This window comes from Neocloeon triangulifer, unplaced genomic scaffold, assembly GCF_031216515.1.
Source record: "Neocloeon triangulifer isolate White Clay Creek 2 clone unplaced genomic scaffold, ASM3121651v1 ptg000012l, whole genome shotgun sequence".
In the NCBI taxonomy this organism is placed as follows: domain Eukaryota; kingdom Metazoa; phylum Arthropoda; class Insecta; order Ephemeroptera; family Baetidae; genus Neocloeon; species Neocloeon triangulifer.
In genome coordinates this window covers 9,307,769-9,335,509 of record NW_026775554.1, presented here as the reverse complement: position 1 = coordinate 9,335,509, position 27,741 = coordinate 9,307,769, and the positions used below count along the sequence as shown (strand labels likewise).

General features: G+C 37.3%; 3 protein-coding genes and 1 non-coding gene across 5 annotated transcripts; 2 read left to right on the top strand and 2 right to left on the bottom strand.

Moving 5' to 3' along the window:
* Positions 1-1,659: 1,659 nt before the first annotated feature.
* Positions 1,660-17,029, top strand: LOC132196490 (excitatory amino acid transporter). Of its 2 annotated transcripts, XM_059619190.1 has the most exons (12): positions 1,660-1,819; positions 5,723-5,860; positions 9,290-9,415; positions 9,845-10,052; positions 10,226-10,268; positions 10,919-11,046; positions 11,350-11,496; positions 12,061-12,294; positions 14,292-14,486; positions 14,942-15,076; positions 15,198-15,330; positions 15,772-17,029. In XM_059619190.1, the coding sequence occupies exons 2-12, from the start codon at positions 5,740-5,742 to the stop codon at positions 15,916-15,918; spliced, it is 1,617 nt and encodes a 538-aa protein (XP_059475173.1). In that variant the 5' UTR covers positions 1,660-1,819; positions 5,723-5,739; the 3' UTR covers positions 15,919-17,029. The 2 variants fall into 2 exon arrangements, with proteins under 2 accessions (XP_059475173.1, XP_059475172.1); XM_059619189.1 differs by lacking the exon at positions 1,660-1,819 and having other exon boundaries at positions 5,481-5,860.
* A 508-nt stretch (positions 17,030-17,537) lies between these two features.
* On the bottom strand, positions 17,538-17,621 carry Trnal-cag (transfer RNA leucine (anticodon CAG)). The gene has a single exon. It is a non-coding gene; the product is annotated as a tRNA-Leu (tRNA).
* Positions 17,622-20,052: 2,431 nt separating this feature from the next.
* On the bottom strand, positions 20,053-24,897 carry LOC132196334 (acidic leucine-rich nuclear phosphoprotein 32 family member B-like). The gene is made up of 3 exons (XM_059618898.1): positions 24,705-24,897; positions 21,840-21,963; positions 20,053-21,681 (listed from the first exon to the last, which is right to left on the bottom strand). Exons 1-3 carry the CDS (start codon positions 24,816-24,818, stop codon positions 21,614-21,616), a joined length of 306 nt encoding a protein of 101 aa, XP_059474881.1. The 5' UTR covers positions 24,819-24,897; the 3' UTR covers positions 20,053-21,613.
* Positions 24,898-25,109: 212 nt separating this feature from the next.
* Positions 25,110-27,463, top strand: LOC132196333 (large ribosomal subunit protein eL42). The gene is made up of 4 exons (XM_059618897.1): positions 25,110-25,239; positions 25,462-25,635; positions 26,649-26,765; positions 27,338-27,463. The coding sequence occupies exons 1-4, from the start codon at positions 25,237-25,239 to the stop codon at positions 27,356-27,358; spliced, it is 315 nt and encodes a 104-aa protein (XP_059474880.1). The 5' UTR covers positions 25,110-25,236; the 3' UTR covers positions 27,359-27,463.
* Positions 27,464-27,741: the final 278 nt, after the last annotated feature.

Here is a 27,741-nt window from a genome sequence, read left to right as displayed (position 1 = left end):
CTGAAAAATGGTCTACTTATTTCTTATTTGGTAAAATTTTGTCATCTTTAGCTCTACTTTATTTCAATAATTGATGGAAAAGAATACATTGTTTTTTACATCAATATTATTTTAAGGACTCCTTATTGACATAGTCAAATCAAGTCTTTACAACAATGGTGATCAAAATTTCCAATTTTCTTTCAACAATCGCAAAAATCTGTTTATATTGTTATAAGGACTTGATTTGACTATGTCAATAAGAAGTCCTTTAAATAATCAAATAACAATGAATAAACAAACAAACAATTTTTAGAAGCAATAAATTGAATTTGAAAAATGTTTTATTATACAACCTGCAGTGCAGAGCTGGTGAGCAGATTGCATACTCACACAAAATTAGGCGTAATCTCGCAAAAGTCAACAGGCTTTGAAGGAAACTTATGAAATTTATTAGTCAATTTGAGGAGAAATAATTAGCTTTTTAAATTTCTCATCATATACAAAATTTTACTGGAGTGAAGAAAGCGGCCTTTTCCTTCGTCAAAAAATTGTTTTAGAAATATTTTTTTTCCCACGAGCTCTAATGCCATTTTCTTCACTTCCATGATGCAAATAAATTTTTGTAAAAATAACATTGACTTTGGTAAGTGTTACAACAGGATATAGGAATAAATAATAAAATCATATACATTATTTTCTATGATTCGAGTTTCTAGTCAACTCTCTAAATCACCAGGCCCTAAATAAATTTCATTTCAAAGGAAATTTTATAAATGATATTTTGTTGATAACGCAGTGGTGCTCAGACTCAGGGCCCTTGAGGGGGGCGAATCATGATAAATGTTGAACCAAATCAAATCAAAATACTTATTGTTAGACGTAAAGAATACTATTTCTTTTTGTTCAAGTAGCATCCTTTTGTTGTGATTTCTTGATGTATAAGGAAAATATGGCTGCGGAACAGAAACCAATCTAATTTTGAGAGAGAAAAACTCTCACACATTCTTATTAATGAGGGAAAATAAGGTTAATCATTTATTATTTATAATGGGACATTTAAAATTTTAAAGGAATATTTACTCAGAAAATCATATTAAGTTTTGCTGATGCCGTGTAAGTGTTTCCTGGCCTTCCTGGGTCATTAGAAAATAACCAGAAACAAAGATAATTTAATTTTTTGTGTGATTTAATTGTGACACCTAACGTAAGTGAAATATGTTAAATCCATATTGCAGACTAAATAAAATTCAAGTGCTGCGTTAAATAAATATCAAAACAAGTAGCGGACTAGACGAAAGGTGTGGTCTAGCTCTGTATTTGCTTTTTTTAGCTGGGTCGCGCGTGTTATCAGACCCCCCAAACAAGGCGCTTATTCCTCTATGCAAACGCACTGCACTATCATATCACGCCATAAAAATTGACACTATACACACACGATTATCCCGCACGCCCAGCCGCGCGTGATGCAACAGATTACAAAGCAAATTATGCTCACTTTCTGAGCGCAATTTTTCGGCGCTCTTTTCTACTCCTTATCACTGATGTGGGACGGAAACCCCAAGATGCATTATTGTTATCGGTGCGGCTGACCGATCGCTGCTGCGTCTTCATTAAAGAGACAGATTGTGCGCCAAGTATATATAAAGTGTGGGGCCACCGCGAGCGTCGCATACTCCTAAATTAGCGCGTCAGCAGCCGCGCGAGAAGAAAGAAGTCGACGGACCAAGTCTCGTCAATAGTCGCGGCGGCCAGTCGGTTGATATTTGTGCTTGAATCGGGACGCAGCCGCGCTCTCATCCACCACGACTTCCCTTATATACTACGGCTCGCCCTCCGGGTAAGTCATAATTATGCGAAAATTGAAATTAAAGTTACTTTTATGTCCGAAACTTAGCTTGATATTTTACGTCAAAAAGCCACGTGGTTGGAAAAATGATGAAATCGTGACAAATTTTTATTTGTGAAAAATTTTGCTTTCCTCAGCTGCACTTAAAATTAAAATCGCGACCTTTACCAATAAGAATGAAGAATGAGTAGATAAAAAAAATGTAATATAGTCTCTGATTTAACGTGACAAATTACGCGAGTAAGTTGTCCTTGGGGCGCAAGTCTGTTGGATAATATTTTGTTCTCACACAAAGAGTAAAATAGCAAAGTGTGCCAGTCGCGCTTTCAAAGAGTTACACTTTTACTCTCAGTTATTGCCTAATACTGGATCGTTCTTCTTTTTGTTAAATGTGTTCAAGTGGATTAAATTTTTTGTGACATAATAAAAAAGCAACTTTGATATAATTCCCAAATATAGGAAGAATAGCAAAGTTTAAATAAATAGGCAAATTTAATACAAATAGCCTATGATTAGCGATGTTTTCATTATCATTAAAATTTTAAATCACGCTTTGAAGGAAATAAATTAAACAAAGCAGGAAGCGATCTAAATGTTAATTCTCGTGGATATGTATATACTCATAAAATAATCCAAATAATCCATTACATGAATCACTCGTAAATTTAAATACTTACTAAGCCAAATAATTAGCCCTTTCCCAATTTTTAATTTTTAATTGTAACTTTAACATTAAAGTAAGGCTAATAGAAATTTTTAAAGTTCTTGAAACTAATACTTAATTCTAGAATAAATTTCTGCAAAATGATATTTTAAATTATTGCTTTAAAATTTATTTGTGTTTGACTTGTATTGATTTGGGAAACTGTATATTTTTATTAGCAAAATTTTTTTATTTTTTTAAACTCGTTAAATTTTGAAGAGCGCGCATCATTATTTACATGCGTATAAAAGCGATTTAAATAAAAAAGACAAGCATGACGCCGAAAATTATTAATCAGACCGGGTTTTTGTTCTTTTTTCTATTATTTAAGAATGCAAAGATAACGTGTTTTTGTTTCAAAAAGATAAAACAAAGACGTTCCAAAAATAATATCATTCGGTTCAGCAGATGTTAATGGGCTGTTGCCGTTTATTTTTTTTTATCCAATGAGTAACTTGGCGTGGCCCCCTAGGCCACCACGTGCCCCCGACCGATATAATTCTTCCGCCAGAGGAGCGCGATTTAATTTTAACATCACTTAAAGCGTCACTCGCGGGCCGCATCTGAATTCCTAGCGGCGGCCCAGCTGGGAAGTTGGATAATTTATTTACGCGTGAAGTGACTCGCGTGTCTTTGTTTGTACGACAAGCACTGGGTATTTCTTTGCATAAGTTGCGATTTTTTTGCTTAATATTTTCAGTCTAGACCAACTATCATCTTCACAAACAAAAGTTGTAGTAGTTCAAATTCGAATAGACACAAATAAAAACATTCGTGATAATAGAAGAAACAACCGGCTCAGGTGCGGTACTTAAAAAATGGGCAAAAATTGGATCTGATAATAAACTCTAGAGTCTAGAATATAAATATTTTGTTTTTTAAATCATTTAGTCAAAAAATTTATAAGTGATGAAATGTTTGAATTTATACTAAAGCAGCTTTTTGTTCTTTGCTTTTAATTTTTTAACAATTTAATTGTATCCATTGTAAGTCTGTTTGCTTTTAATTAATTGCTATTCGAGAGTGACTTGTGAGGCAACGATTGAGAATTTAGAGTTCAAATCGGTCGTTAGGTGTGTTTGTGTGTTTGACTGTGTCGCCAAGTGCAATGACGACAATAATTTATATGTGACACTCATACCCAAATTAGCTTTTCAGCGGCGCCTTGATGGATTGGCGAAACTGGGTTGGCCCCGTGTGTCACATTCCTAGGCGCACCGGACGCCTTTTAATCGCTCGCACTTGCAATCATCCGCCTCATTAATAAATCGCACTTCGGGTCGTTCCTTGAAATTCAAGCGCGCTGACGTGATCTATTTTCTCCGCGGTCAACCTCTGGCATTTTCACGGCTTCTCAAACTATTTGTACCCAATGTCACTGTGAAGTCTCCATCAGTGCGGTGATAATTTTCTTTTTTGTGTTCCTCAGATAAAATATTATTAAGTATACTGCAAATGTGCCAAAAGCAACTTCCACGAGAATCAAACAAATATTAAATATAAACAACAATAAACAAATAATATGGGTATTGGGTATCCGATTGTGGTATAAACATGTTTAAGGGGCTATTTAATTTTTTTTTAATATGTATAAGTTAAATTCAGATCATAGAAACCAATACAACCTTAAGGAAGTAAAGCAGTACATTGTAATATGAACATTTTTCCTGATTCACAATACAAACGGCGGAAAAATGTATGAAAAATCTTTTACATATTGTTCATTGTTGAGCTGTAAAATTAAAATAACATCGAAATCTCACCTATTTTTTACGTTTTCCTTAAACCTATATTAACAATTATAAACTTACAATTAGTTGAGTTATATACCATTAAATAATATATTACTTGCGATATATTATAATATAATGTTACAATTTTGCAATTATTTGTTTATTTTGTAATTAATCAAAACTTGAGTGGGTTTGTCGAGGATGATAACGAATTGGAGCACGCGTAAAAACACATACTTGTACTTGTTGATCAATATTTGATTAAATTAATCCACTTAGGCAGGTGCAAAAATTGTGTGGATTTGATTTCGTGCACTTTGCCCTGCGTTTTCATTTCCTCTTTTACAAATTAGTCAGGCAGACTTTGAAATGTACCATGAATTATAGCTTATCATACTTTCATTTCATTGTGGGAATCCCGCTTTTTAATCTTTCAAGATCGTGCTGAGTATATAGGCCTCAAAGTTATTATATGAAAATTTTGCTTACCTGAAAATCACTTATAATCTGTTTACAAATTTTCTTTGTATTTACATAAAAGAGCATGTACTTAAAACCAACTCTTATCTCGTTCCATGATGTTTTTGAAGATTTAAGTGGTGCCTGCCATAATTTGCGAAAGACGTTATGTGCGTCTTGATCACTATCGCTCACCGCCCCAATAAAAGACTATTAAAATTGATGGAACGCTGCTTGCATTGGAAATTGATCATTTTTCAATACAAATCACGGTGTAAGCTAACCTCCTCTCAAATAAATCAAAGTAATTAAATATTATTTTATAAAACTGCTCTAATTTTAAAATATGATGTTAAATTTAAAGAAGATTCTTGATTTATTTAAAATATAAACAATTTATAAAAAGAAATTATTTTTAATTAATTTTCGTGCAGAAATATCTGACCAACAAAATTTTTCTGATGAAAAGATCGGAAAAGATTAAATGCGTCAAAACTTTTTTTTAATCTAAAATTTTATTATAAATATATACTATTGTAAAATCAAAGTTCAAATTTTTTCCACAATTCAGAAAAAGTGCAAGTTGCATTCTAAGAGCACTGTGGGTTTACTGAAGGGGCTGGAAGGGTGACTTGTTGTCTGATAAATATATTCACGGTGTGCACGGCGGGGCGCAAATCGATGGTGCACAGTGATGCGCCGGCGTGAATCCACAGGCAACATCCAGCACAACCCTTCTTGCCTTAGTATATTTCTGCACACCTAGTCATTTTTGCCGGCAGCAAGTCACTCGCGCTCCCTCGTCAAGATCACAGTTCTTTCTCGTGCGCACCCACTTTCGAGTCCCACAAGTTTGGGACCTAAAGAAAGCGACGAAAAGTAGGCAGCGACGAAAGCAAACACGGCTCGATTTCCCACAACGCGATTAAAAAAACCACGTCACTGGCGATTTGATCTGAAACTTAAAATCTGAAATGGAGCACTCGAATCCCTTTTCAGAATTTCTGTTCTCCAAAATGGGCGATCCTTCGGCGGCGGCGGCCAGCTGCAGCAAACTCAGACAGATCAAGCGCTGGCTCAGGAAGAACCTGCTGCTCCTGGTCACCGTCTCAGGAGTCTTCTTCGGAGTTGTACTCGGTGAGTAAAATTTTACTTTCTTATTATTACACAAGGTTGAATTATTATGCAATTATTTTTGTGTTTGAAATTTAATGCAAAAATTTTGCATTGCTACATATCGCATAATTATTTTAATCTTTTTTATATCTCTAATAAAAGTATGTCATGTGAGACAGCTAAGAATTCTAGGGGTCTCACATGTTCTGCTGAAGTAGCTTGGAAAATCTAAAAAATCGATAATTTAATTATTTTCATATTTTCCATGGAACGAGAAAATTTTAGAAAATTTCGGAAAAGTTCCAGCACAAACAGAAACTTCAATTTCTTTAAATTACAGATTTATTATTTTTCATCTCATTTGAGATTAAAAAAAAAAAAAAAAAAAAAAACACTTGTAAAGAGAGAAATATGAACGGTGGGGACACAATGATTTAAATAAAATATAAAATTGAAAAGTAAGGTTGCGTATAAACAATTAGGGGAAAACGCACAATACTCCAGCAGCCGCACACGCTGCAGGTTATTTGTTGATTAAAGCGCTGCTGATGCAGATGCTTGCACTCTCCGGGATGTATATTATGTAATAGGCATGTACGTAGCCCACTTTTCGCACACCTCTCCGCCATCAGCTCTTCTCTTGTCTTCGGTGCAAACAATGAAAGGATTTTTCAAAGCAACCCCTATAAGGTTTCCTTTGTTGGGCTTACAGAGTGACCTTCTCCTTAATGAAAAACACGCAAAACATATTAGCATGCAAGAGGCCTACTTTTCAAATCGAGCACTCTTCGTCAGAATGAGTTGAACTTAAAATCTATTAGCAATCGGCAGAAATCAGCCATTTTTAATTATCACCAAAGGAGCTGCACCCTTTTGGCCGCTCTCCAATGGGGAAAACTGCATTCTCCGCCAGTTGTTCACCGCGCTCGAGATCTTTCCTTTTCTTTGGTCACATGCATGACCTCATGGAAGGAAAAGCGCCTCATTTCAGGCAGCAGGAGATGGAAAGGACATAAAGCCTTTTTAAACCACCGCTTTTACGTCTCTCGACTCTATATATTGGCAGAGCAATTTAGAAGCAAACAAATTTGCTTTGGTGCGGCCAAGAATGTTAAATAGACGAACTGCTGGCGTGATTTTAAAAGAGATACTTTACTTGCAATTGTGTTTTTATTTTTTACTAATGGGCTCTTTCTTCAACTCTGTGAGCGTCTTTTCCTCTCAACGGCGCGCAATTATTTGCTCGAACCCAAGTCGAAATTTGCACACGTGCCTCATTAATTAATTTGCTCTAGGGAAGCGTTTCGCTGCCGTTGTGCGGGTCCGACTGCGCGCGTCAGCGTTTTGAGTATAGGCGGATTAGCGCGGCTTTTTGGCCGCTGACTAATAAATAAGAGGCCTCAGGCTTTTGAATCAGAAGCCAGCGCTGTTTCATTCATTCATAAAGCGGCCGTTTTGTTTAAATAATGTATAAAAAGTGATCAAATTATTGCTCTCAACTAATTTGGAAAAAACAGATTCTGATTTTTTTTTAAATATGTGATCAACTTATCATTTCCTATAACTCTTGAGGTTAATCTGCTAGTTATAAAAACAAATACCTAAATAAATAATTATATTTTGCAAATTTCAATTTGTGAACCAAATATTAATGCAAACAATTTAGGCGTTTGTTTTTAATTTATGTTTTACATCAATTAAATGTAACCTCCTCATAAAAACATAAAAAGGTACCACCGTTTTGATTTACATAATGAGCTTAAATCATGTGATTCCGTCATTAAACGAATGAATATATTGCAATAACTGTCACATGTAATTATTCATAGTATTCATACTCTAATTGAAAAATCTGTCTGTAACATGGTGGAGGTAAATGTTGAATGTCTGAATGAATGGAAAGTTGATGGAAATGCTGCACGCTTATATATGCTTGTAAACACACTTTGCGTGCAAACGTGAGCCGTTGTAGCGCCAAGCGAGCACTAAAATGTTCTCTCACTGAATTACGTCGCAGTTCGCTCCTCGCAAACAATTATCGTCACCATTCAGGAATTGTGCGCACTTATGGCATCTCCCAGCAGCCTTTGGAGTGCATGATAGAGCTATAGCAAACGACCATTGAAAGAGAAGAGGACAAGCGAGATATAAACAAAATGAGAATATCAACTTGTAGTATCTTGTGCCTCTTGAGCTGTGCACGACTTTCTCTTAACAAACAAACGATCGATGAATGAAAACTGCATAATTATTTAATAAAAAGTTATAAAAAGCCAATTCATGAAATTGATGGGTTAATTAATTTGAACACTAAAAACTTAAATTCCATGTAAATAATTCAGTTTCTGAAACTAAAACCCCTATAATTGAATTATTATTAATATAAGGTTATATTTCTGACCGGCTCCCTCAAGATAATACAAACTAAATTACTGCTCAACTATAACTTACATGCAATCAATGTTCGTACGCTAAAAAAGTCTTCCCATGTGGTGTGCATATATTGAAAAGCAATAAATTAAGCCCACGAGAGCGGGTGCACGAGCAAACACACCGTCGGGTAGTTAAAATTCTTCCTTGTAGTACCTCGCACTATAGTTAAAAACCTTTGTCAGTCAGTTCAATACGTCCATTTAGTCTATTATATAATATCAAAATGTTGCGCAAAAATAGAAGGCGTTTGTTGGCGCTTCTTTGTTACAGACCATATTGCAAAAGCAATGTTGATTTCAATAAAGAACTCAATTTCTTTTCCCTTTGATGGAAAATCGATCTGAATCGCATTACCATGAATATGTTGGTGGAATTTTCCACTGTCTCGCGGTTAAAGGCACACGTGCTTGACTTTAGCAATCGGAGAGGAAAACGCAAGGGTTTCATGTATGTTTACCAGACAGACACGTGAGAGTAAGGTTGCAAATTATTTCCGCCAAGTTATTTGATTTGGGACGGCGGCCAAATTCCTCTGTTTGACACAACTCGTATCCAATGAGTGGAGTTTAATTTTGACAACACACATTTGTCAATTAAGCGGCAAACTTCGCATCGCCTAAATTTATATTGATTGATCTCGAGCTATTCATAAACCGCCGACAGCATACTCGCTAAAATTTGCAAATAAATGTTGGCAGCCTTCTTAAAATTTTCAAAACAGTGACCTCGATAATATATTATTAGTTACGATGCTAAATTAAAAGATTTTACCTTTATAAAAATCAATTCTTTGTGATCTGACCTTTTGATTGATTAATTCTTAGCAATTTCATTTTTTGAAGCATAATATTATCTACTTTTACTTTAAAAGTTTGAAGCGTTATCAAAAAGCAAAGCAGATTTTTTTGCAAATTTTTTCACTTCTGCATATATTCTTCTATAGTGATAAAAAAAATAACGATTTTGTTTCATTTTGAACATTTTGATCATGACGAATTTGTATTTGTTTGATTTTAGGAGTTGGACTCCGGCCGTTGCATTTAACTCCTGACACCATCCTGCTGGTGTCCTACCCTGGAGAACTCTTCATGAGACTGCTGAAACTGATGATCCTGCCCCTAGTTATAGCCAGCTTGATCGCAGGTGAGAGATTTTTGCCACCGAAAATAGACCGCCGTTTTCTTTTTGTCGCGCTCGTCTGGAGTCGCATGTTTATTTCAAAATGAATTTCGCCTCTCAGTCTGCGCGCGGCCAAAAATAAATTCATCATCATATTCCACGCCGCTCCCTCTCACACACCCATCAAGTTGAACGAACTTCGAGCGGTTTATTTCGAGCCTCAAAAACCATTAAATTTGGGCAATCACACGAGAATCAAAAAAGAAAAAGCCGAGGGCTATAAAATTGCGGTCTCCCTTTTGTCCTGCCAAATGTGCCAGCTAATTTAAAATTAACTTCTGTGACTGCCAAATTGCTCAAAATCTTACCTCTGATTGTGAAACCCAATACATCACCACGTTAAAGTATTTTTCTTATTAAAAAATGTATGTATTTTTTCTTCTACAATAAAAGGAGCGGCGAGTCTGAACGCCAAAATGAACGGTCGCCTCGCCATTCGCACAATGGTATACTTTTTGCTTACGTCGCTTTTCAATGCCGCCCTCGGCGTCGCCCTCGCCGTCATCATGCACCCCGGCGACCCTGAAACCAAGAAGTTACTGGGAGCAGGCACCGAACAACGAGAAGTGAACATCCTAGATGGATTCCTCGATCTTGGAAGGTATTTTATCTAAAATTATTTTTTATTTAAATATACAATTGTAAATAAAAAATAAATAAATTCAAATTATTTAATCAAGGAAGATTATTTATTTACTAAATTGGTTCTTAAGTTTTTAATTCTGCTTAATCCTAAATTAACAGTTTTTTTTAACTCGTTTTGTCTGTTTTCAGAAACATTTTCCCTGACAACCTGTTTCAAGCCGCATTTCAACAGGTAAGCAAAATAATCCAACCCGTCGCTCTTTAACTTTGACGTCACAGAAATTTGGCCATTTTTCAAAATTGGCCCCTCTTGGCAAACGTAAGGGCTTGTTCTTAATTTATTTTTCACACTCTCCTTTTGTGTGGGCGCGAGATTAATAACCTAGGCGATGCGTGCAAAAAGTTGCTGCGTCAAATTTTTGGCACGCAGCTCCGAAATGGACATAGGGAAAATCGTTTGCCAAGGGCGTTTGCTAGATACACGTAGAAAGGCGTAAAAAATCGTATTTTTGCGGGACAACTCTCCAATGATCTCAGTTGGCTGCTTTCATAATTTGATAATATTAAATATCCACAACATTCTGGGACTCACAATAAGCCTTTGTGAAAGAGAACTGCAATTCACGGAGCTCCTCAACCCTCTCCGCGTCTCATACTTTTTTTGAGAGTTGGCTCAACAATTCCAGTGGCACTCCAGATCCCAACTTTTCTTGTTATATAGCCTCGGGGATTTTCATCTTCTATCACTGGGAGAAGTTGTATGATTTCAACAAAAGACGTTTTGCCGCTTTCATTAAAATTCTCATTTGGAATTTTTAAGCTTAAGTTGAAATAAAAAGCGAGGCCATCAATTGTAAGCTTTTCTTTGTTGGATTATTTCAGGCGCACACCGTCTACATCCCACGCAAAGTTTATGTCCGCAACGGCACTGAGAATGACACTTTGATTGCGTCAGCCGATATCGATGTTTTGAAAGCCAGCATCAATATGGTGCGGGACGTCCAATACAGGTAGGAGAAATTTTTACTTTTGATTTTACTTCAAACTATGAGAGCTTAGAAACTTAATTGTTATAAAAAAGGAAAAATAACAAAAAAAGAAAAGCGCAGGAAAATCATGTATTGCTGAGGTCAAATCGTTTAAAATTGCTTACTGCATATAATGAAGCCTTATATTTGCCCCACAGTAAGCATCAATTATCTTATTACAGAATCACCCATGAAGTCGCGTTGCAATGCACGTGTTTCACGGATTATTTACTAATATATTATTATTTCTGATTAAATTTGAAATGCCTTGTTTTTTTATTTCAGAGAAGGAACCAACACCCTCGGAATAATTTTCTTCTGCCTCGTTTTCGGAACCGTTCTTGGTACCCTGGGGCGAAAAGCCAGAGTGGTCGTAGAGTTCTTCTCAGCCGTTGACGAGGTCATCATGAAAATGGTCACAGGAGTTATGTGGTATGTCAAATTGTAAGATTGTGAAATTATAATTTAACATAAAACTAGGCCATCAGTTTTGACGAAAAACAAACAAAATACTTTTTTATACTTTTTGCCATAACCATCCACTTCTAATAACGGGTTTTATTGTGATTTTGTAATAGCTCTTTTATAACTTGATAATTTTTATTTCACTCATTGATCTTTAGTGTTTTTTTATATTTATTTGTCGCTGAATACACTTTAAAACAAATAATTATTTAATTCCTTTCATAAATGTTGCGCGGGTTGCATATTTTTTCAAAGCTATTTGCTTTAGCCGATATGATTGCAACAAGGGCCGTGAGCTCAAGTCAGTGAAACTTGTTTTTTTGAAATGGACCGTCTAACCTGACTTTAGGTATTACACAATATGATTAATTGATGGACTATTGGCACTATCGCCATTTCAAATAAAAAATTTCTTCTTATTGCTGTTCAGTCAAAATGATATAATGCATAATTATGTTTAAAATAGATGTTGTATTTTATGCGTTACGAAAATCGAGTTTGAATTCTAATTTGAACTTCAAATTTGCAAAGGTTGACTCCGATCGGCGTGAGCAGCGTGATTGCGGGGAAAATCCTGTGTGTGGAAAACCTGGGCCTGGTGACTGTTCAATTGGGCTGGTTCATCTTCACGGTGGTTCTGGGCGTGCTGCTGTACCAACTTGTGTTTATGCAGCTCATCTACCTGGCCATTGTGAAGCGCAACCCATTCAAGTTCTACTGCGGCCTCGTTCAGGCCACCCTGACGGCTTTTGCCACCGCTTCAACGTGAGTGATGGCCCTTTTACCACCGGCCACCCTTCTCGCCTAATCCCCTCTGTCCCTGAAAAATTGATCGAGGTATGCAGTGCTGGGAGATACTTAGAATTCTGCTGTCGCCAGCCTGGCTAAATCAGGATGATGAAAATTAGCTCCAGCAAGGCTAATTTTGCAATTTGGATTAAATTAGAATAAGAAAATTTATTGAATTTTAGTAAATATTATGTCTTGTTGAAGGCATATTAAGAAAAAAAATTTAAAACAAAACAAAAGAATTATAAAAAAATCTCATTGAGAACTGATTTAATCAAGCTGACCCGACCTGATGACTCCGTATCTGCCGGGCTGATTTAGGTAAAACAGGGAGACATTTTAACCTGCAACCCCCCATCCTTTAACCTTGCGGCCGGGAGGAAGAATCAAACCTATAAAGTAGATCTCCCTGCGTTACCAGCAGTTATATGCAAAATTGTCTTGAGTGTCCAAAGTAAAGTTGTTGCAAAATGAAACATTGTTAAACACTTTTGGCACTCAACTGTAAAAGAGGCAAAATTTTCTCTTATTAATTTTCAGATATATATTTTTTATGAAAAATAAAATCCAAAATGTTTGCCTCTTTTGCTGTATTATAAATTTTAAAAATTATTTCATTCTCTTTGTGCATGCAAACATTCTTCATTTCTTTCTCTGTCGAAGTGAATCTGAAACCTTATTACTCAAAAATTCAAATCTCATTTTTGTTTCCTCTCAAATGTTATCGTCTCAGTGACAAAATAATCTTCTCTTTATCAAAAATTCGCTTCACTTCCGCAGTAATACCCATCTTCATCATTTTCACGATTTAGCAAAAACACACTCCAAAATGAGATTTCTGCACTTTGAAAAGTTTTCAGTTTCTTTTTCCTAAAATTAAAAATAGAAAGAATAAAACGTGGAACTGCACACTTAAATTGCAGAACTCTTGGTTGCGCCTACTTGCACCACTTCTTGTTTATAATTTTAGAATTTTGATCTCCCACATTTTATTTTACTTGTACTTTGCTCTTTTGAGTTGCTGCTTTTTTAATGTCACTTTTGCCCTCTCTCGTGTTCAGTTACAGCAAAAACCTCGCGTTTTGCGCGCTCATTTAATCTTGAGAAAAGAAAAAATTTTTGTGACACTTAATATAATAAACATTGCGATCTGTATACGAGAAGCTCTATTTCTACAAGAAAGAGAACGCCGCGCGCCGCCAACAATTGTCAGCCTATGAAAAAGGGTTTTGTTGATCGCCTCGATGGGTAAGTACGATGGAATGGTCAGCAAAACCAACATCCATAATCAATACTCGTCACAAAAACATAACAACGCAGGAAAAAATAACATGAAAATTCACCCACCCCCAAGGGATAATGTTTTTTATAATTCCACCAGTCACAGAACTTAATATTAAATTTGGCCCCAGTGGCAATTTTTATGTATAAAATTTGTGTAGCAATTTCTATTCATTATTAACAAATAAAAGGCACAATGGTGCCCAAACAATAAGTGTCCCTGTTTTAGCTGATGCCGCATATCGCACACACATACACACTCAGTGTCACCCAATCATTTGCCTCATTAAATCTCCATTGAGCGTGTATATGGTGTGAGTTGCAAAAAATGTCACCTTTCATTCAGAACACGACAATGGAGCGGCGGAAGTGAGCGGTCTCATCTCTCTCGCCAGTGTTCCTCAATTGGAAAATCGCTGCCTTTGCTTCTCCAGAGCAATCAGAGGCTGCTGCTCTTTTTGAAAGACGCGTGCGAATGAAACTCTCTGTTGTTAGCACACACATACACACAATCTCTTCTTTTCAGCTGTGTACATTTGCGCAAAATGATTTTTTTAATGAACAGACCAGAATCGGAACATTCATGGGTTTTACGGACTCATGGCGCTTTCTTGATTATATATTTATTTTTAATGCCCGCTTCGAATTCGGGGCTGCGAGCACTCGGTTGGACTAATGTGATGCATGCACAGGGCCGCGGCTCTTCCCGTCACCTTCAGATGCATGGACCAGAAAGTGAAAGTGGACTCGAGGGTGTCTCGGTTTGTGTTGCCCATTGGCGCCACTGTGAATATGGACGGCACGGCTCTCTTCGTCAGCATCGCCTCTGTCTTCATAGCCCAGATCAATGAGATTCCGCTGAGCATGGGGGAATATGTCACCATTGCGTGAGTATCTCATTTTTTTTATATCCCACACGCGATTTTATTTGAGCAATATTTTTTGTTTTGGTATATGAACTGATTGAAATGTATCAATTATTCTTCCTGAGCAACTTCAGTACTAAAATAAAAAGGTTGAAGTTGTACTGATAAATGAAATTTAATTATTATAATGAATCTTCTTAAAGCATAATTTTTTTTTAATAAAGTATATTTATAAGTTATTGGAAATCAGCTTTATTTTTAATTCATAATGCGCAAAAAAGCTTTTTTCTCTGGAAATATGGATTAATAAATTAATTAATAATTTAAATCATTAAAATTATTCATTGATTGGAAAATATTTTAATTTTTTTTAATAAAGTATATTTAATTGTAAATATAAATAAAATAGTTAAAAATTTAATTTTCAAATATGAATACTATTTTTTGTCAAATTTCCAAAACTCTTCTGCTTCTAGTCTCACTTCCACGGCGGCTAGCATAGCGTCAGCCAGCGTCCCAAGCGCTGCGTTGGTGCTCATGTTGATTGTGCTGACTGCCATCGATGCGCCCGTCCAAGACGTCTCTCTGCTTTTCGCCGTCGACTGGTTTGTGTGAGTAAATTTCTTCACAATAAATTTATCCAATAATACTTTTCCTTGAAAAATAAACACGCATTTCCCCTTAGGACCTTTTTGTGTGCATTTTGTTATCTATTTTTTCGTTATGCCGCAGCGATCGCGTCCGCACAACTAACAACATGCTTGGCGACTGCTATGCTGCCGCTGTGGTCGAGCACTTGTCCAAGGCAGAACTGAAAGCCTCACCCTCCCACGGATCGATTGTCCGCAACCTGACAGACAGAGATGTGAGTCCATCTATTTCTCAGTCTGAAAACCCCATATTAATCTTACACCTTCACACACAAAATAACTTGCCCCCTAACTGGGAATAAGTTTCTCTTTACGCCTGAATGGCACTGAAATATTTTCTACCTGCTAAAAGCTGATCCTTGTTAAATTTCTCCTCCTGCTAAAAAGTCCTTGCCTGTCAAAGCCATAAATCCTTTAATTTTTTTGTAGTGAAACTAATTATTCCTCAAAAGGTTTATCCTCACTAGGCTCACTAGTTTGTAATAAAATCATGAAACAAAACTTTTATTAAAATTGAAAATCCAATTTCAACTTCATATAATTAATACGAATGCCTTTTCCTTTTCTATTTTAAAACTGTTGATTCTTCTATATATATCAGACATTTGATTTGGAACTTATTTAATTTTATAATTTTTATGAAATTCTGTACGCAGGATCACGCTGCTGCCTCCGGCAATGGGCACCTGGGCAATGGTCACATTCTTCCCATTTCGCGGAATGACCTGAAAGGGAGCGAATCCTATGAGACTGCGGCCATGCTGGAAGTGAAGATCCAAGAGCCAGCCGTGCATAAGAAATAGATAGACTGACAAGTACCTGATCGCGAGAGTGATAAAATTCAATTGTTGGATTTTTATTATAATTATACCATTTATTGTTCACTTTTGCAGGAAAACAGTGATTATAATTTGTTGATTTTTGCAAGTAGAGCGCACTAGTAGAAATTTCAAGCGACAAATTTGAGCCTCTCTTTTTTGATAAAAATAGGAGTTTTGTCAGTTTTAATTTTTTATATCTTCAAAATTACAAGTTCTAATTCTCCTAAAAGTCAACTTAATTGAAAAAAAATATTTTCGATGGAATTTAAAAAAAAAATAGACCTTCAATTATACTCATTTGTATCATATAAATATAACACCTAAAATTAAAAAATTAAAATAAATCAAAATTATATATACATAATGGAAATGGAACTAAATTTTCAGGAGGATGTAGGAAAAAAAACACACACACACACACACATTGTGGATAAAAAAAAAAATTCAATTGGAGACTTAGGGTCCTCTGATTAAATTGAGAGCTTTAAAATCATTGAATGCTTGGGATATAGAAGAGTATATTTGTCAATAGCGGTGGATTTATAAAATATATTTATTAGAGTAAATGGAAGTCGAGTGTTGCATACGTTATCAATTAACTATATTTTTTTGATGTGAATAAATAAAATAGACGCGGGTATCTGGTATTTCCAACAAGCTCTTCAGTCACACTGCATATGTAGAGTTAGTTACTTTTTTGTGAAAAGAGCTGACTATCTAATGTTATATTATAATTTGTGATGAAACATGTCCATGTTTGTAGGCAATCACCCTAACATGCCAGAATCTGTACTGCTTTTCCTGTAGTTTTAATTCTAGGTTCTCACCACGTGCATTAGGACCAATAAGTGTTTGATCCCTTAATTAGCAAATAGCGCTAACTCGCCGAAGTTCAACGACAATATTTCTCATAAAAGTTCCCACTCACCATTTTCTATATAGTATAAACAACTTTTCAATTATTTTATGAAAATATTTTTCCGAAATGTTTAATTGTTTGTTGCTGCGCACTTTCAATTTACTCTAAGCATTAATAGGTAAGTATGATGATTACTGATGATTATTTATAGAAAATATCTTTTTTTTTTCAAAAGGAAAAACTATAGTTTAAAATAAATTTTAGCTTTTTAAGAAGCAACAAAAGCAACGCTGTGATTTTCATATCGCAAGCATAATTTTTGATAAAAGAAAAATTAAGGCAAACTTGAAAAGGAGAATAAAAATGTTAGGAAAATAATAAAAAAAAAAAAATGAAACATTAAATTCATTGTATTTTTTTTAGCAATGCAACTGATTATTATGTAGTGCTCCATTCATGAAAAAATTTGTTATTACTTGGTGTAAAATAATACTGTAGTCGCATTAGTTCAATAAAATAATGTTGCAATGATGGAATCGAATAATTTTAGTTTTATTTTATTTCATGCTTAATCACCACTTTTTAAACAAAACAAACTTGTTCCCGTGCATAAAAATTATGTCCAGTTAAAAATGTATGTGTTCATCAAATTTTATTTCAGTTTAATCACCATGCTTCTTAATTCATAAAATGTATTAGCTAACGTAATAGTGTGTCGTGATAAAGACCCAATTAAAAAATTTGTCAGAAGTGGGATTCGAACCCACGCCTGGAGAACCAGACTGCGACCTGAACGCAGCGCCTTAGACCGCTCGGCCATCCTGACACTTACATAGCTGGGAGGAAAACTTAGTATTTAAAGCGACGCAAACTGGCTGGGCCGCTGACGTCACACCTAGCCTCTCACGGGGCTCGACAAAATCTTCCCCTATATGATCAATGCTATCTCTCTGGTATAATGGCATAGCAAAATGCTACTCTCACATTCGAGGCCTCATTTTACCTCACAATGGAATTTTTTTCAATAAACTTAAACAAGCAATTTGACTTTTCTCATTTTTCAACCTAGTCTTCGCAGGTTTTCAAGTTTCTAGTAAAAATCCAAACCATTATTTATTTGAGCCTACGCAATCCCCTCAAATAAACTGCCGGCATAGGGATCACGGCGCAGCCGAATGCACTTAAGCATGAAGATTTCAAGAACAATACCGAAAATATAGAGAATCCAAAAATTAAGTTTCGGATAGCTATTTTACAATCACCTTTAAGCCACCCATCCTCCTCCCACACCTTTCATTGGACATGAAAAAATTAAGTTTTCATGCTAATTAAAACTCATTTGATGCGCTAGGTTCATTTTGCGCAAAAATTGTGCAAAAACGCCACCTCGCAAAAATACAAACATTTTTCTTTTACAAGCGAATAATTTGCACCTGAGAGGCGCGACAATTTGGCTGGAAATTGCAATGTTTCTAGAAGAAAAAAACTTTTCAGAGCCCACTTGGCGCGGGTCGCGTATAGCAAAGGGTCGACCCTTTTCGAGCGCATTCGGTTGCCATCTTTTGCTCTATTGCGAAAGTTGAATGGTGACGGCGCCAGAATAACACCGAGCCGCGGCACCGATTGCACCAACTACTCGCACTAAAAGCCTTAAACAAGGAAAGGTGAACCCAAGGGCAAAACCGGTTGCGCATTTTCCAAAATCGCAGGTTTTTCCTCCGCTTTTTTGCAGAAAATGCCCGGGCACTGCAAATTTTTTTGCATAGCCGCAGAAAAGATATTAAAAAATCAATCAAAAAAAATTTTTTTTAATGATACAAAAACTAATATAAAGAGAACTTGGGGGAAGCATATTATGGAGTCCGGCGGCTCATTTCTTTCTGGACTGCACGCACGAGTTGCTGTCTCGAGAGGTGGAAACATCCGCTCTTCGAATGGATGCTCGCAATGCAAAGAAACTGCTGTCTGCGTGTAAAGGCACTAATTCCGAAGGCATTTTTTTATTCAGACGCCGGAACCGCACACTCGCATTATTTGAGAGCCACCTTTCTTTCAACGAAGGGAAGCGTCTGCCGGCGGTTCGCTGACCTGAAATTACGCTTGCACCTGCTGCAGCTGGAAATTAATTTCCACCACTTCCAGCTTTACTTAATATTTTCATGTTCACGATCGACAAGGAAAAAAATATGTTGAAATATAAAAGGTAATTCTCATTAATAAAAACGTAACGTGATAAGGCACGCCGGTGGAAAAATATTTGTGCCAGTCGAATTCTCTCCTGTGCGAGCTCGGCACGATTCAAAATTGCCTTTGAATCACGATGAATGTGTGCCCGCGATCCAACCTACCGCATCTTTGGCCCGCCGTGTTCTCACGATGAAAAAGTCATCCTCCTCTCCCTCACTCCTCCGCCTCTAACATAAAAAAATATTTCCATATACATTTTAGTTATGGTATTTCAAGAAATGTGTTGCGCTTGCTTTCAATTTGGAAATCGATCCTTTTTTTAATCTTAATCTCTTTTATCGATTGGCGTTGAATCCGCTGGGCGCATATTGTTTGTTGTCGGATGCACGTTACCGAAACGAGGGTCGTGCCAAAGCCAACGCACACACAAGGACCACGTCTATCGATCCAAGGAGCATGCTCCTATTTCAGCCAAACTTCGCCGGAAACGAGAAATAATTATGTGGCGAAAAAAGCTTGACGTTTTTTTGTCCGCTCTGACAAATAAATAGTAAAATGTCTTTCTTCGCTGTATGAGCGGGAGAGAGGAAATTTTTGTCCATAGGTGAGCATCTAACTGAAAAGACCTTGAGAGCCGTGGGCGGCGATGATGAGATGCCAAAAACGACGAGTGTGTATTCAAATTATGCCGAAGGAAAGAATTTGTACAAAGGGGTATGTATGTGAGATAATTTTAAAGAAAATATAATCAGCATTCGTGTGTTTTCCTTCCTTTGAGTGAGAAGCCAGAGAAGAATTTTTATTCAATCGCTCCCTTTGACATTGACGCTTATTTCTCAAAGGCAGCGCAGTCCGACTTGCTCTTCGTCTGTGAATTTATACACACACCGGCCGGCTGCTCTTTGGTTTTTTCTCATCAATCGTAAGGGCCCTCTATTGACCAGCAGTAACATGCCCGCGATTCGACTGTATTGTTGTAGATGGCGGTCGAAGCGACAGCCTCATTTGCATATCATACCTTTCATAATAATTATTATTACTGTGAATTGTGGATGAGAAAAAAGACGGTGTAATTTAAATAAAATTTATTTTGTCAGTATCATCTTTCTGTCACCTAGTCGATCAACCAAATAATGATCTTTGTATGTGACCCCGATAAACAAGTGAGACAAACATGACTTTTATGATTTTCCTCTCTCCACGGCGTCTATCGAGCCAGCGCGTGGCTCAACCTGAATTGTTTAAAGTGGTTTCGTTTTTGGCCGTGTGTAATAATTGTTTCTTGCACACTATGACAGTTTTTGGTCATTTACAAAGTTACACAATGACTGGATGTGAACACACCAAACATAAATGCCGTCATCGACGGCGGGACTGCAACTTGGTTATTAATTGAGTAGAGCATCCTTCCTATTAAGTCTTTCTCTATGTTTATTACCAATAATCAGTACCAAAACAGAGGTCGCTCCACTTTTCTTTAATATTTATGTATTATTTGTTTATACTGCTTTGTAACCATGCACTTTTTGACGCAAGGGGTGAATCATTTTAACTGATGATGTGAGAGATGTGATTTAAGCAAAGAAAAAGAAGCAAACATTTTTTCGTGTTCCTTTTTATTGCCTCGAAATAAATAAAATTAAAAAAAATTTGTCTGAATACCAAGGCAGGCATTGGATTGATTCGTCAAATGCAAAGATCAGTTTTATTAAGAGGTTTATTTTGCAATATTTGGGAGAGACCTTTGTACAAATTACGTCTTACAATTTAAAAGTCTATTCTAGGCATTTCATTCTGTTCTTTTTTCAACTACCCAACCGTTTACAAAATAATTCATGAAATGATAATAGGGATGTGTATGTGTGTGAGAGTACCAAAAATAAGGAGGGCAAACAGGCATTGGGAAAAGCATCTCGTGTGTGATTCAAAACTTAAGCGAGCGCAAACTGGGCAGCGAACTGAATAGTATCGTGGAACAAAAATCGTTGGCTAGCAAGAATGATGGATGATCTTAAGTGTGTGTTTTTGCATGTTTCCTATTCAAGTGTGTGTGTGTCTAATAAAAAATTATTATCTCCCCATACAAATATCTCAAAATTTGTTGCTTTACATACTAAGTACTTAGGGGTAAAGAGTGGGCAAAGAACAACTGACGACAGTCCTGACTGGCTGTTTCTGGAGTGCAGGTGGTCCGTTTTCGAGAGTCGAGGCTGGCCGGTTGTTTGACTGTTGCGAGCTGGAAGGTGAATCGGGTCCTGCCAGATTCCGACTGACCTCCCAGACTCGGAATAATGGATGAGCTGGCCATGAGGGCGGAAATTTCGCGGAACTCGCTTGCATCGTCATACAGTCGTACGCACAAGTCACACAATCAACACTCGGACTTTGATTCAACAAGTTAAGTTCTCCAACTCGACATCTCGGGAGTGTTTAAAAGTCTCGAAACAGCAGTTGTGATTGGTGGTGGTGAATGTGAGGGGTACATTTGAAAGTATAAACATAAATAACGCAATGATGGCCACTCCATACCCCCAAGTGCAGGGGAGGGTGGCAGGTAAATCAGTCCATGATCATGTGGTCATGGTACCAGTGTCTCTGTTGTTTCAAAAATTACTGTTAAGTTTTTGAACCTTATGCGTCGTCATCGTCGTCACCATCTTCTGCTTCTCCCTCACCCTCTGCATCATCATCTTCCTCCTCTGCAAGCACAAGGACAAAAAATCAGAATTGCAAAATTTAATTCTTTTATTTGTGGTGTTTAATTATTTAATTTTGACTTATTCAATGGTGTCATAATATAAAAACTAAAATTGTAAATATTTTTATGTAAATTAGATCAAAAGCATTTATAGCTCACCTTCACCCTCAGGAATTTCTTCTTCTTCATCCTCATCCTCTCCTTCAACATCCTCCTCATCTTCGACCTCATCGTCGTCACCATTCTCCTCCTTTTTCTGTTTTTTCACATCGTCATCTTTGTCCTGCGAAAAATTCAAACAAAACCATCAGCCACCTTGTCAAAACACGCAAGCAAAGGGGTCAGTCACCGCTCGGCGTAATTAACAATTGCAAGTCTAATCGGCTTTTATTCATTGCGATATTCATCTGATTATCAATGTCGGCGGGCAATTATGCTGAGAGGAAGCCCCGAAAAGACGGCCGACCAATTGCGGCCATGGTTTCTCATAAACACACTCCTCGCACATCACACACCGGCAGCTTTTCGTGTTCGTTCGCTTTATGATAAATCAAGCAGTGCACTCAGCCCGTGAGAGAGAGGAGAGAGAGCGAGCGAGAGGAATATCGGCTTTTCCCGCTCTGCGGATAGCCTCGCGCCGGGCCACCGAAACGAGGCCAAGCGGCGGCAGTCGGGCATTCGCCGAGCGGCCGGCGGCGCGACTTTTCCGAGGCCCAGCGCGAGGCTAGCGGCCCAGACGCCCTCCCGTTGGCTGCCGCCTTCCCCCACCACCGACCGCCGCTTTCTTTCCTTGCTTTGCCGCTTTTCCTGCCTTAGCCGTTTGCGGAAAAAAAATAGATAACTTAAGGTGTTGCAAAAGGCGCGAAAAAATTTGCGTCTCAAGACAAAACGATAATTTGGTCGAGCGCGGTCAAAGTAAAGAAAGCGGCACCTGCTCGGCGGACGCGTGCGCCGGCCGATGATAAAAAAAATCCCCCGGCATAATGAGCAGATGTCCCCTGGCCCATTTATAATAAACAGCTCTGGCTCGTGCCTCTCTGACTGAGCTGCGCGTCAACAAAAAATAAAAATGCGCCCGCGGCACAGCCAATTGAATTATCAAAATTAGTCCCGAATCGGGGCGACGCTGCAACAGACAGACAGTCAAAGACAAAACGTAGTATTTATTCATTTACTGCGTGGGATGAATGAGGCTCGCTGGGGAAATCGAACATTTAAAAAATTTTTCGGGATATTTATTTCAGCAAGGCAAACAGGAACAAGATTAAGGGCAATAAGAAGAAGAGAGGAGATGAAGTGTTAAGGGTAAACGGGGGAGATCAGCGAGTTGCAGGCTGTCGCCACGAGTACCCTTTTTGATATCCCTGCGTGTATCATGGGGCTCCTCCGACTTTGCTGAAGGACCCCCTCGAATGTCACAGGTCTCGAGATATGGGGAAAAATTTAAGATTATACAAAATGAATTGTAAAATAAAAAATTAAAAAAATTTAAGGCGAACAGTGCTACTTGCTTAACAAACAATAAGGGAAATAAGATTTAGTATAAACGTCAATTGTAACTAATAAAAAAAAAATTGAGCATAATTGAATGAATGGAGAATAAACAAATAAATAAATAATTGCAAAATTAAATTGCCTCATATTTCTGCAGAAACAACACCTTATAAAATTCAACGAAGCGTGTAATTGAAGCTTTTTGGCATCGGAGTCGCATCTGTTGCATACTTTACAGGAGGCCCGGCATCACCTGCCGGGCCAGGTGCCCTCGCGCGCGCGGCACGCCACGCTCCCCCAAGCTTTCCCGCCGATCATAGGAACAAAAAATGGAAAACGTGAATGGCCGTCCCGAATAATAATAAATTCCCCCCGCGTAACTCTGTTAGTTGCAAACGCGGGCGGCAGATTGCGATCAAGAAAGAGAAAAAAAATCGCAATTGAAATGCACGAGGAGTGTTGTCGATTGCCGTGATATCTCGCGGCGCTTGTTGTGATTTTCTCTCGGCCCGGGTTTCACGCAAATCCAACCTGTTGGATGCATTCGTCTGGATTGCAGCGCCGCTGATAAGGCGCTAATTAATTACTAAACACGTGTTAAAACGCCGGCAATTTGCATTTCCAAATTAGCAATAAATGTAGCTTTAAAGTTGAAAATAGGACATTTTCAAACAAATACCTAATTTCTTTTAAATAGAATTAAAATTTTCATTAATTAAAAATGGAAAATCAAACTTTTTTAATAAACGATAATAAAATTTTTGATCAAGTGCGCAAAGAGGCGAGCGCATCTCGTGAAATAACAAGATAAATAATTTATACCGGCGTCACCGGCTTTCAAAGTGCCTCAGTACATAGCAACCACGAGGTCCAAATAGAAACGCTAAGTCCATTAGCCGGAGTTTGAAAAAAAAATAAAAAATTTAATAATTTTTTTGGTGCAAATTTAGATGAAATGGCGAAATTGCCAAAAAGCGGCTAAACAAAGTTTGTAAAAGGTCTTTGGTTTGGAATTATCGATTCAAAAGATGGCCTAGCCTCGCGCGCAGGGCCTCCACAATAAAAGACCGCCATGTTCAAATATGAAGCGAAACTAGCCTCGCAGCGAGGCGCCCGAAAATAAAGACGCGCGCATGTATTTCAATAAGAATAAAACGCGATTTCACAATAAAAACACGCAAATTGCACAACAATCGGCAGTGATTGATCAGAGCTTGCGTCGGCGGCCGAATGACATCGGTTTTCGGCGCGAGTCGCCACCAAAACCGGTCCTACTAGAAACGCCGGCCGGCACTCACATGGGTGAATAGCGTCCATTGTATTTTGCCGCGCTCGCCGAATAAAAACTTGCAATTTCACCGCACGCCAATTCCAGAAGGGCGAATTTGGCCGACGAACGGCCGAATGAGCCTGCATTGGGTTGGCAAAGGTGTTTGGCCGGGATACGTACGCATGCATGCGGTCTCATGGCCGCCATAATTCCGAGTGGGAAAATCAAAGATTTGTTGAGGGAAAATATTTGAAATTTACCTCCGCCGGCCTCTTGGTGCCCTTGATTTCCGCCTTGGCGTCGGAAACAACTTTGTCGTTGTTCTCCTTGACGTTCTCAACAGCCACTTCGGCGTTGTTTTCCGTGGAACTCATTTTGGTTTTGGAGTTTGTGTGAGGACTGCTGGAGCGACACTGAAGAAGTTGTGCTGCCAAAAGCCGGTTCAAAAATGAATATGGCGCGCAGAACGCGGGTCAAACCAAACTTCGCTCTCATTGGTCGCCGCTCGCTTCCCCCACCCCTACCTGCGCTGGCATTTTGACTATATTTTTTCAAAATTTCGAAAGTTCTAAACTTTTTGAAACTAAAAAAATTAATATTTAGATGTTTAATTAGGATTCTATTATTTTTATTAAATTGATATTGTAAATTTCTATAAAAATATCACTTTGCCGAGCAAGTCTTGAGGGGGTTCGAGACTCGCCGCTTCATGGAAAGTTGGAAATACGATGCGACATTGACATCTAGCGGCCACTGTGAAAACCAAGATTGCGGTCCATCAAGTCTGCAAAAATGGTGAGTGTGGCATTATCCGCCGGATTCATATTTTATCCTCAATCATCTGCCTCTAATATTCGCTGAAATTGTACACTTACGTTTGTTTTCGACGAAAGAAATATCCAGCTTTCTTTCAATCAGCATTTTGGATCGTGATCCAAGTTCAGTCCGGGAATATTCAGACATAAACAAAGCTCTATTCCATGCCGGAGCCAATCTCAACACATGTCATGATTTCAGGTGAATGTACCAAAGTTGCGGAAGACCTTCTGCAAAAAATGCAAGAAGCATAAGGCCCACAAAGTAACGCAGTATAAGAAGTCGAAGGAACGTCATGCTGCTCAGGGAAGAAGGCGTTACGACAGAAAACAGCAAGGGTTCGGTGGGCAGACAAAACCCATCTTCAGGAAAAAGGTGATGTTTTGAAATTGTCATGCCTTTTCTAGGTTTCTTAAGTGATTTTTTAACTTTGCGATTTAATGAATAAAATATAAACTCATATCAAGCAGCTAAAATATTTGACAGAAGTTACTGTTGGTAAAAGTTTGTTTTCATGAACTTAAACAGCATCTGTTGTGGTTAGTGGAGTGAATTTTTATTTAAGTTTTGTATTTTATAATTATGTGTACTTGATTTTTTCAAGTATGTACATGCTCTAACATTATGGTGCTAGGATATGTAGTGAGTTTAAGAAATTGTTGCTACTGGGGTGCAATCAAAACATCTGTTCTAACAATAAGATATGATTATGATAGAGTATGCGTATAATGTATAATATTTATAATTATATTATTTTGTGGCCGTAAACTTTACTTTATCTGCAATCTGCATTTTCGTAAGAGTTCAAAAAAGCTCATAAACTTACAATTTGTATGATATAATACAAGATTTCTGTGACCATGGTGCAGCTGCATATAATTCCCAGTATCCTACCTAACTATGCCTAACTTATCTTGAGATCATCTTTTATTCTGCCAATTTAGTTATTTTAAAGCTTTGTACTCAATGGAGTTGCTAATTTGAACGGTACTCACTTATGTGATTTTTAAAACATGCTCTGATTGATTTTGATCAACATTTTGATCTTTCTTTACTAATTTGTAATTAAGGCTTCTAAACGGACTTACCTGTTGCCTAAGAGACAGGTGGTCCCCCTGGCAGCCTAGAAAAACAGAAATGCCTCATAGTATCTAAAGGACTTGATAACTTTTAGACCTCACGGCTTTTGACATTTGATTTTTCATATTTCTTGTTATTCGCTGCATATTGGTTATTGACCCATGCATTCCAATATTACCATGTACAGTGTTGAACTCGCACATGGGACTTGTCAATAATTGGCCGTGGCTGTAAACTAGTTTCCATCGTTATATCCTAAAAAAATTCGAAGCATTTTATACATTGCTAACAAGTGAATGGTTTTGCAGGCTAAGACAACCAAGAAGATTGTGTTAAGGATGGAATGCTCAGACTGCAAATTCAGAAAGCAGATTCCGCTGAAGAGGTGCAAGCACTTTGAACTTGGAGGAGACAAGAAGAGAAAGGTGAGGATTTGTTTTGAAATCTTTGGGGTATGAAATATGAATGAATCTTTTTTAACTCTAGATAAATAGTTAATAGTCATTCACGTACCAAAAATATGCATATTTTAAGAATTTGCAAATACCAGACTTATTGTACGCAAGTTATTCTATAAAATTTATAACTTCGCAGTCACATTCTATATTGTAAATTATGTGACAGTATGACGAAGCATAGCTTTTGTATTGTTAATTTGAAGTGCATCATGATACTTCAATTAAATTCGAGATTGTGATTCTGGTGTGCTACTAGTTTACAATTGTTAAGTTAAATGCTAGGCTGCTAAACAGACTGTCCTACTGCCTAAGAGCCAGGTGGTCCCCCTGGAAGCCAATATGAATAGAAACTCCAGCTTACTTAAAGGATAATGCTTTTAATGAACTTGGTTGTTTTCGACACTTTTCCAGCTCTGTTCTTAATTCATCACCTGCTATTATTACATCATTCTCATTGAAAGTCCTCGGTTTCTTTAGTGGAAAAATTTTCCAGTGTGCATTTGCCTTTCACTTAAACGTTGCATTTCTTTTGATTGCAGGGTCAGATGATCCAGTTCTAAAAGCTGCTTCACAAGTGATGTACCCTCGTTTTTCTTTTTCAACTTTGTCACCTTTGTTGTATAGTTCGGACATTTTTTCAATAAATTCATCAAGCTGTACAATAATTAGTGTTATGATCATTGGAAAGTATCCTTTGATAAAAATAGTTTTCATCTTAAATACGTTTTTATCACAATACCACTGAAAATTTAACGTAGATCAGACTTCCATATTTTTAATTACTAATCAGTATATTCGGCTTAAAATTTTGGATAGATTTTTTTCTTGGTTCTTATGGAATTGTTTATATTTGACTGAAAATACCATGAAAAGAAACTAAAGCTCTCTAAAATGGACTCATTTAATCAATACAATTTTTCAAATGTACCTTTCATTAGCAAAA

Bases quoted from the DNA above. Each gene is read 5' to 3' on its own strand.
- LOC132196333 (XM_059618897.1), top strand. The intron at 25,636-26,648 runs GTGATGTTTTGA...ATGGTTTTGCAG, and splicing joins AACCCATCTTCAGGAAAAAG to GCTAAGACAACCAAGAAGAT. The intron at 26,766-27,337 runs GTGAGGATTTGT...TTTTGATTGCAG, and splicing joins GAGGAGACAAGAAGAGAAAG to GGTCAGATGATCCAGTTCTA.
- LOC132196490 (XM_059619189.1), top strand. From the start codon at position 5,698: ATGGAGCACTCGAATCCCTTTTCAGAATTTCTGTTCTCCAAAATGGGC. The intron at 9,416-9,844 runs GTGAGAGATTTT...CTACAATAAAAG, and splicing joins TATAGCCAGCTTGATCGCAG to GAGCGGCGAGTCTGAACGCC. The intron at 10,269-10,918 runs GTAAGCAAAATA...GGATTATTTCAG, and splicing joins TTCAAGCCGCATTTCAACAG to GCGCACACCGTCTACATCCC.
- LOC132196334 (XM_059618898.1), bottom strand. From the start codon at position 24,818: ATGAGTTCCACGGAAAACAACGCCGAAGTGGCTGTTGAGAACGTCAAG. The intron at 21,964-24,704 runs GTAAATTTCAAA...AATTTTTCGCAG, and splicing joins GCACCAAGAGGCCGGCGGAG to GACAAAGATGACGATGTGAA. The intron at 21,682-21,839 runs GTGAGCTATAAA...TTGTGCTTGCAG, and splicing joins AGAAATTCCTGAGGGTGAAG to AGGAGGAAGATGATGATGCA.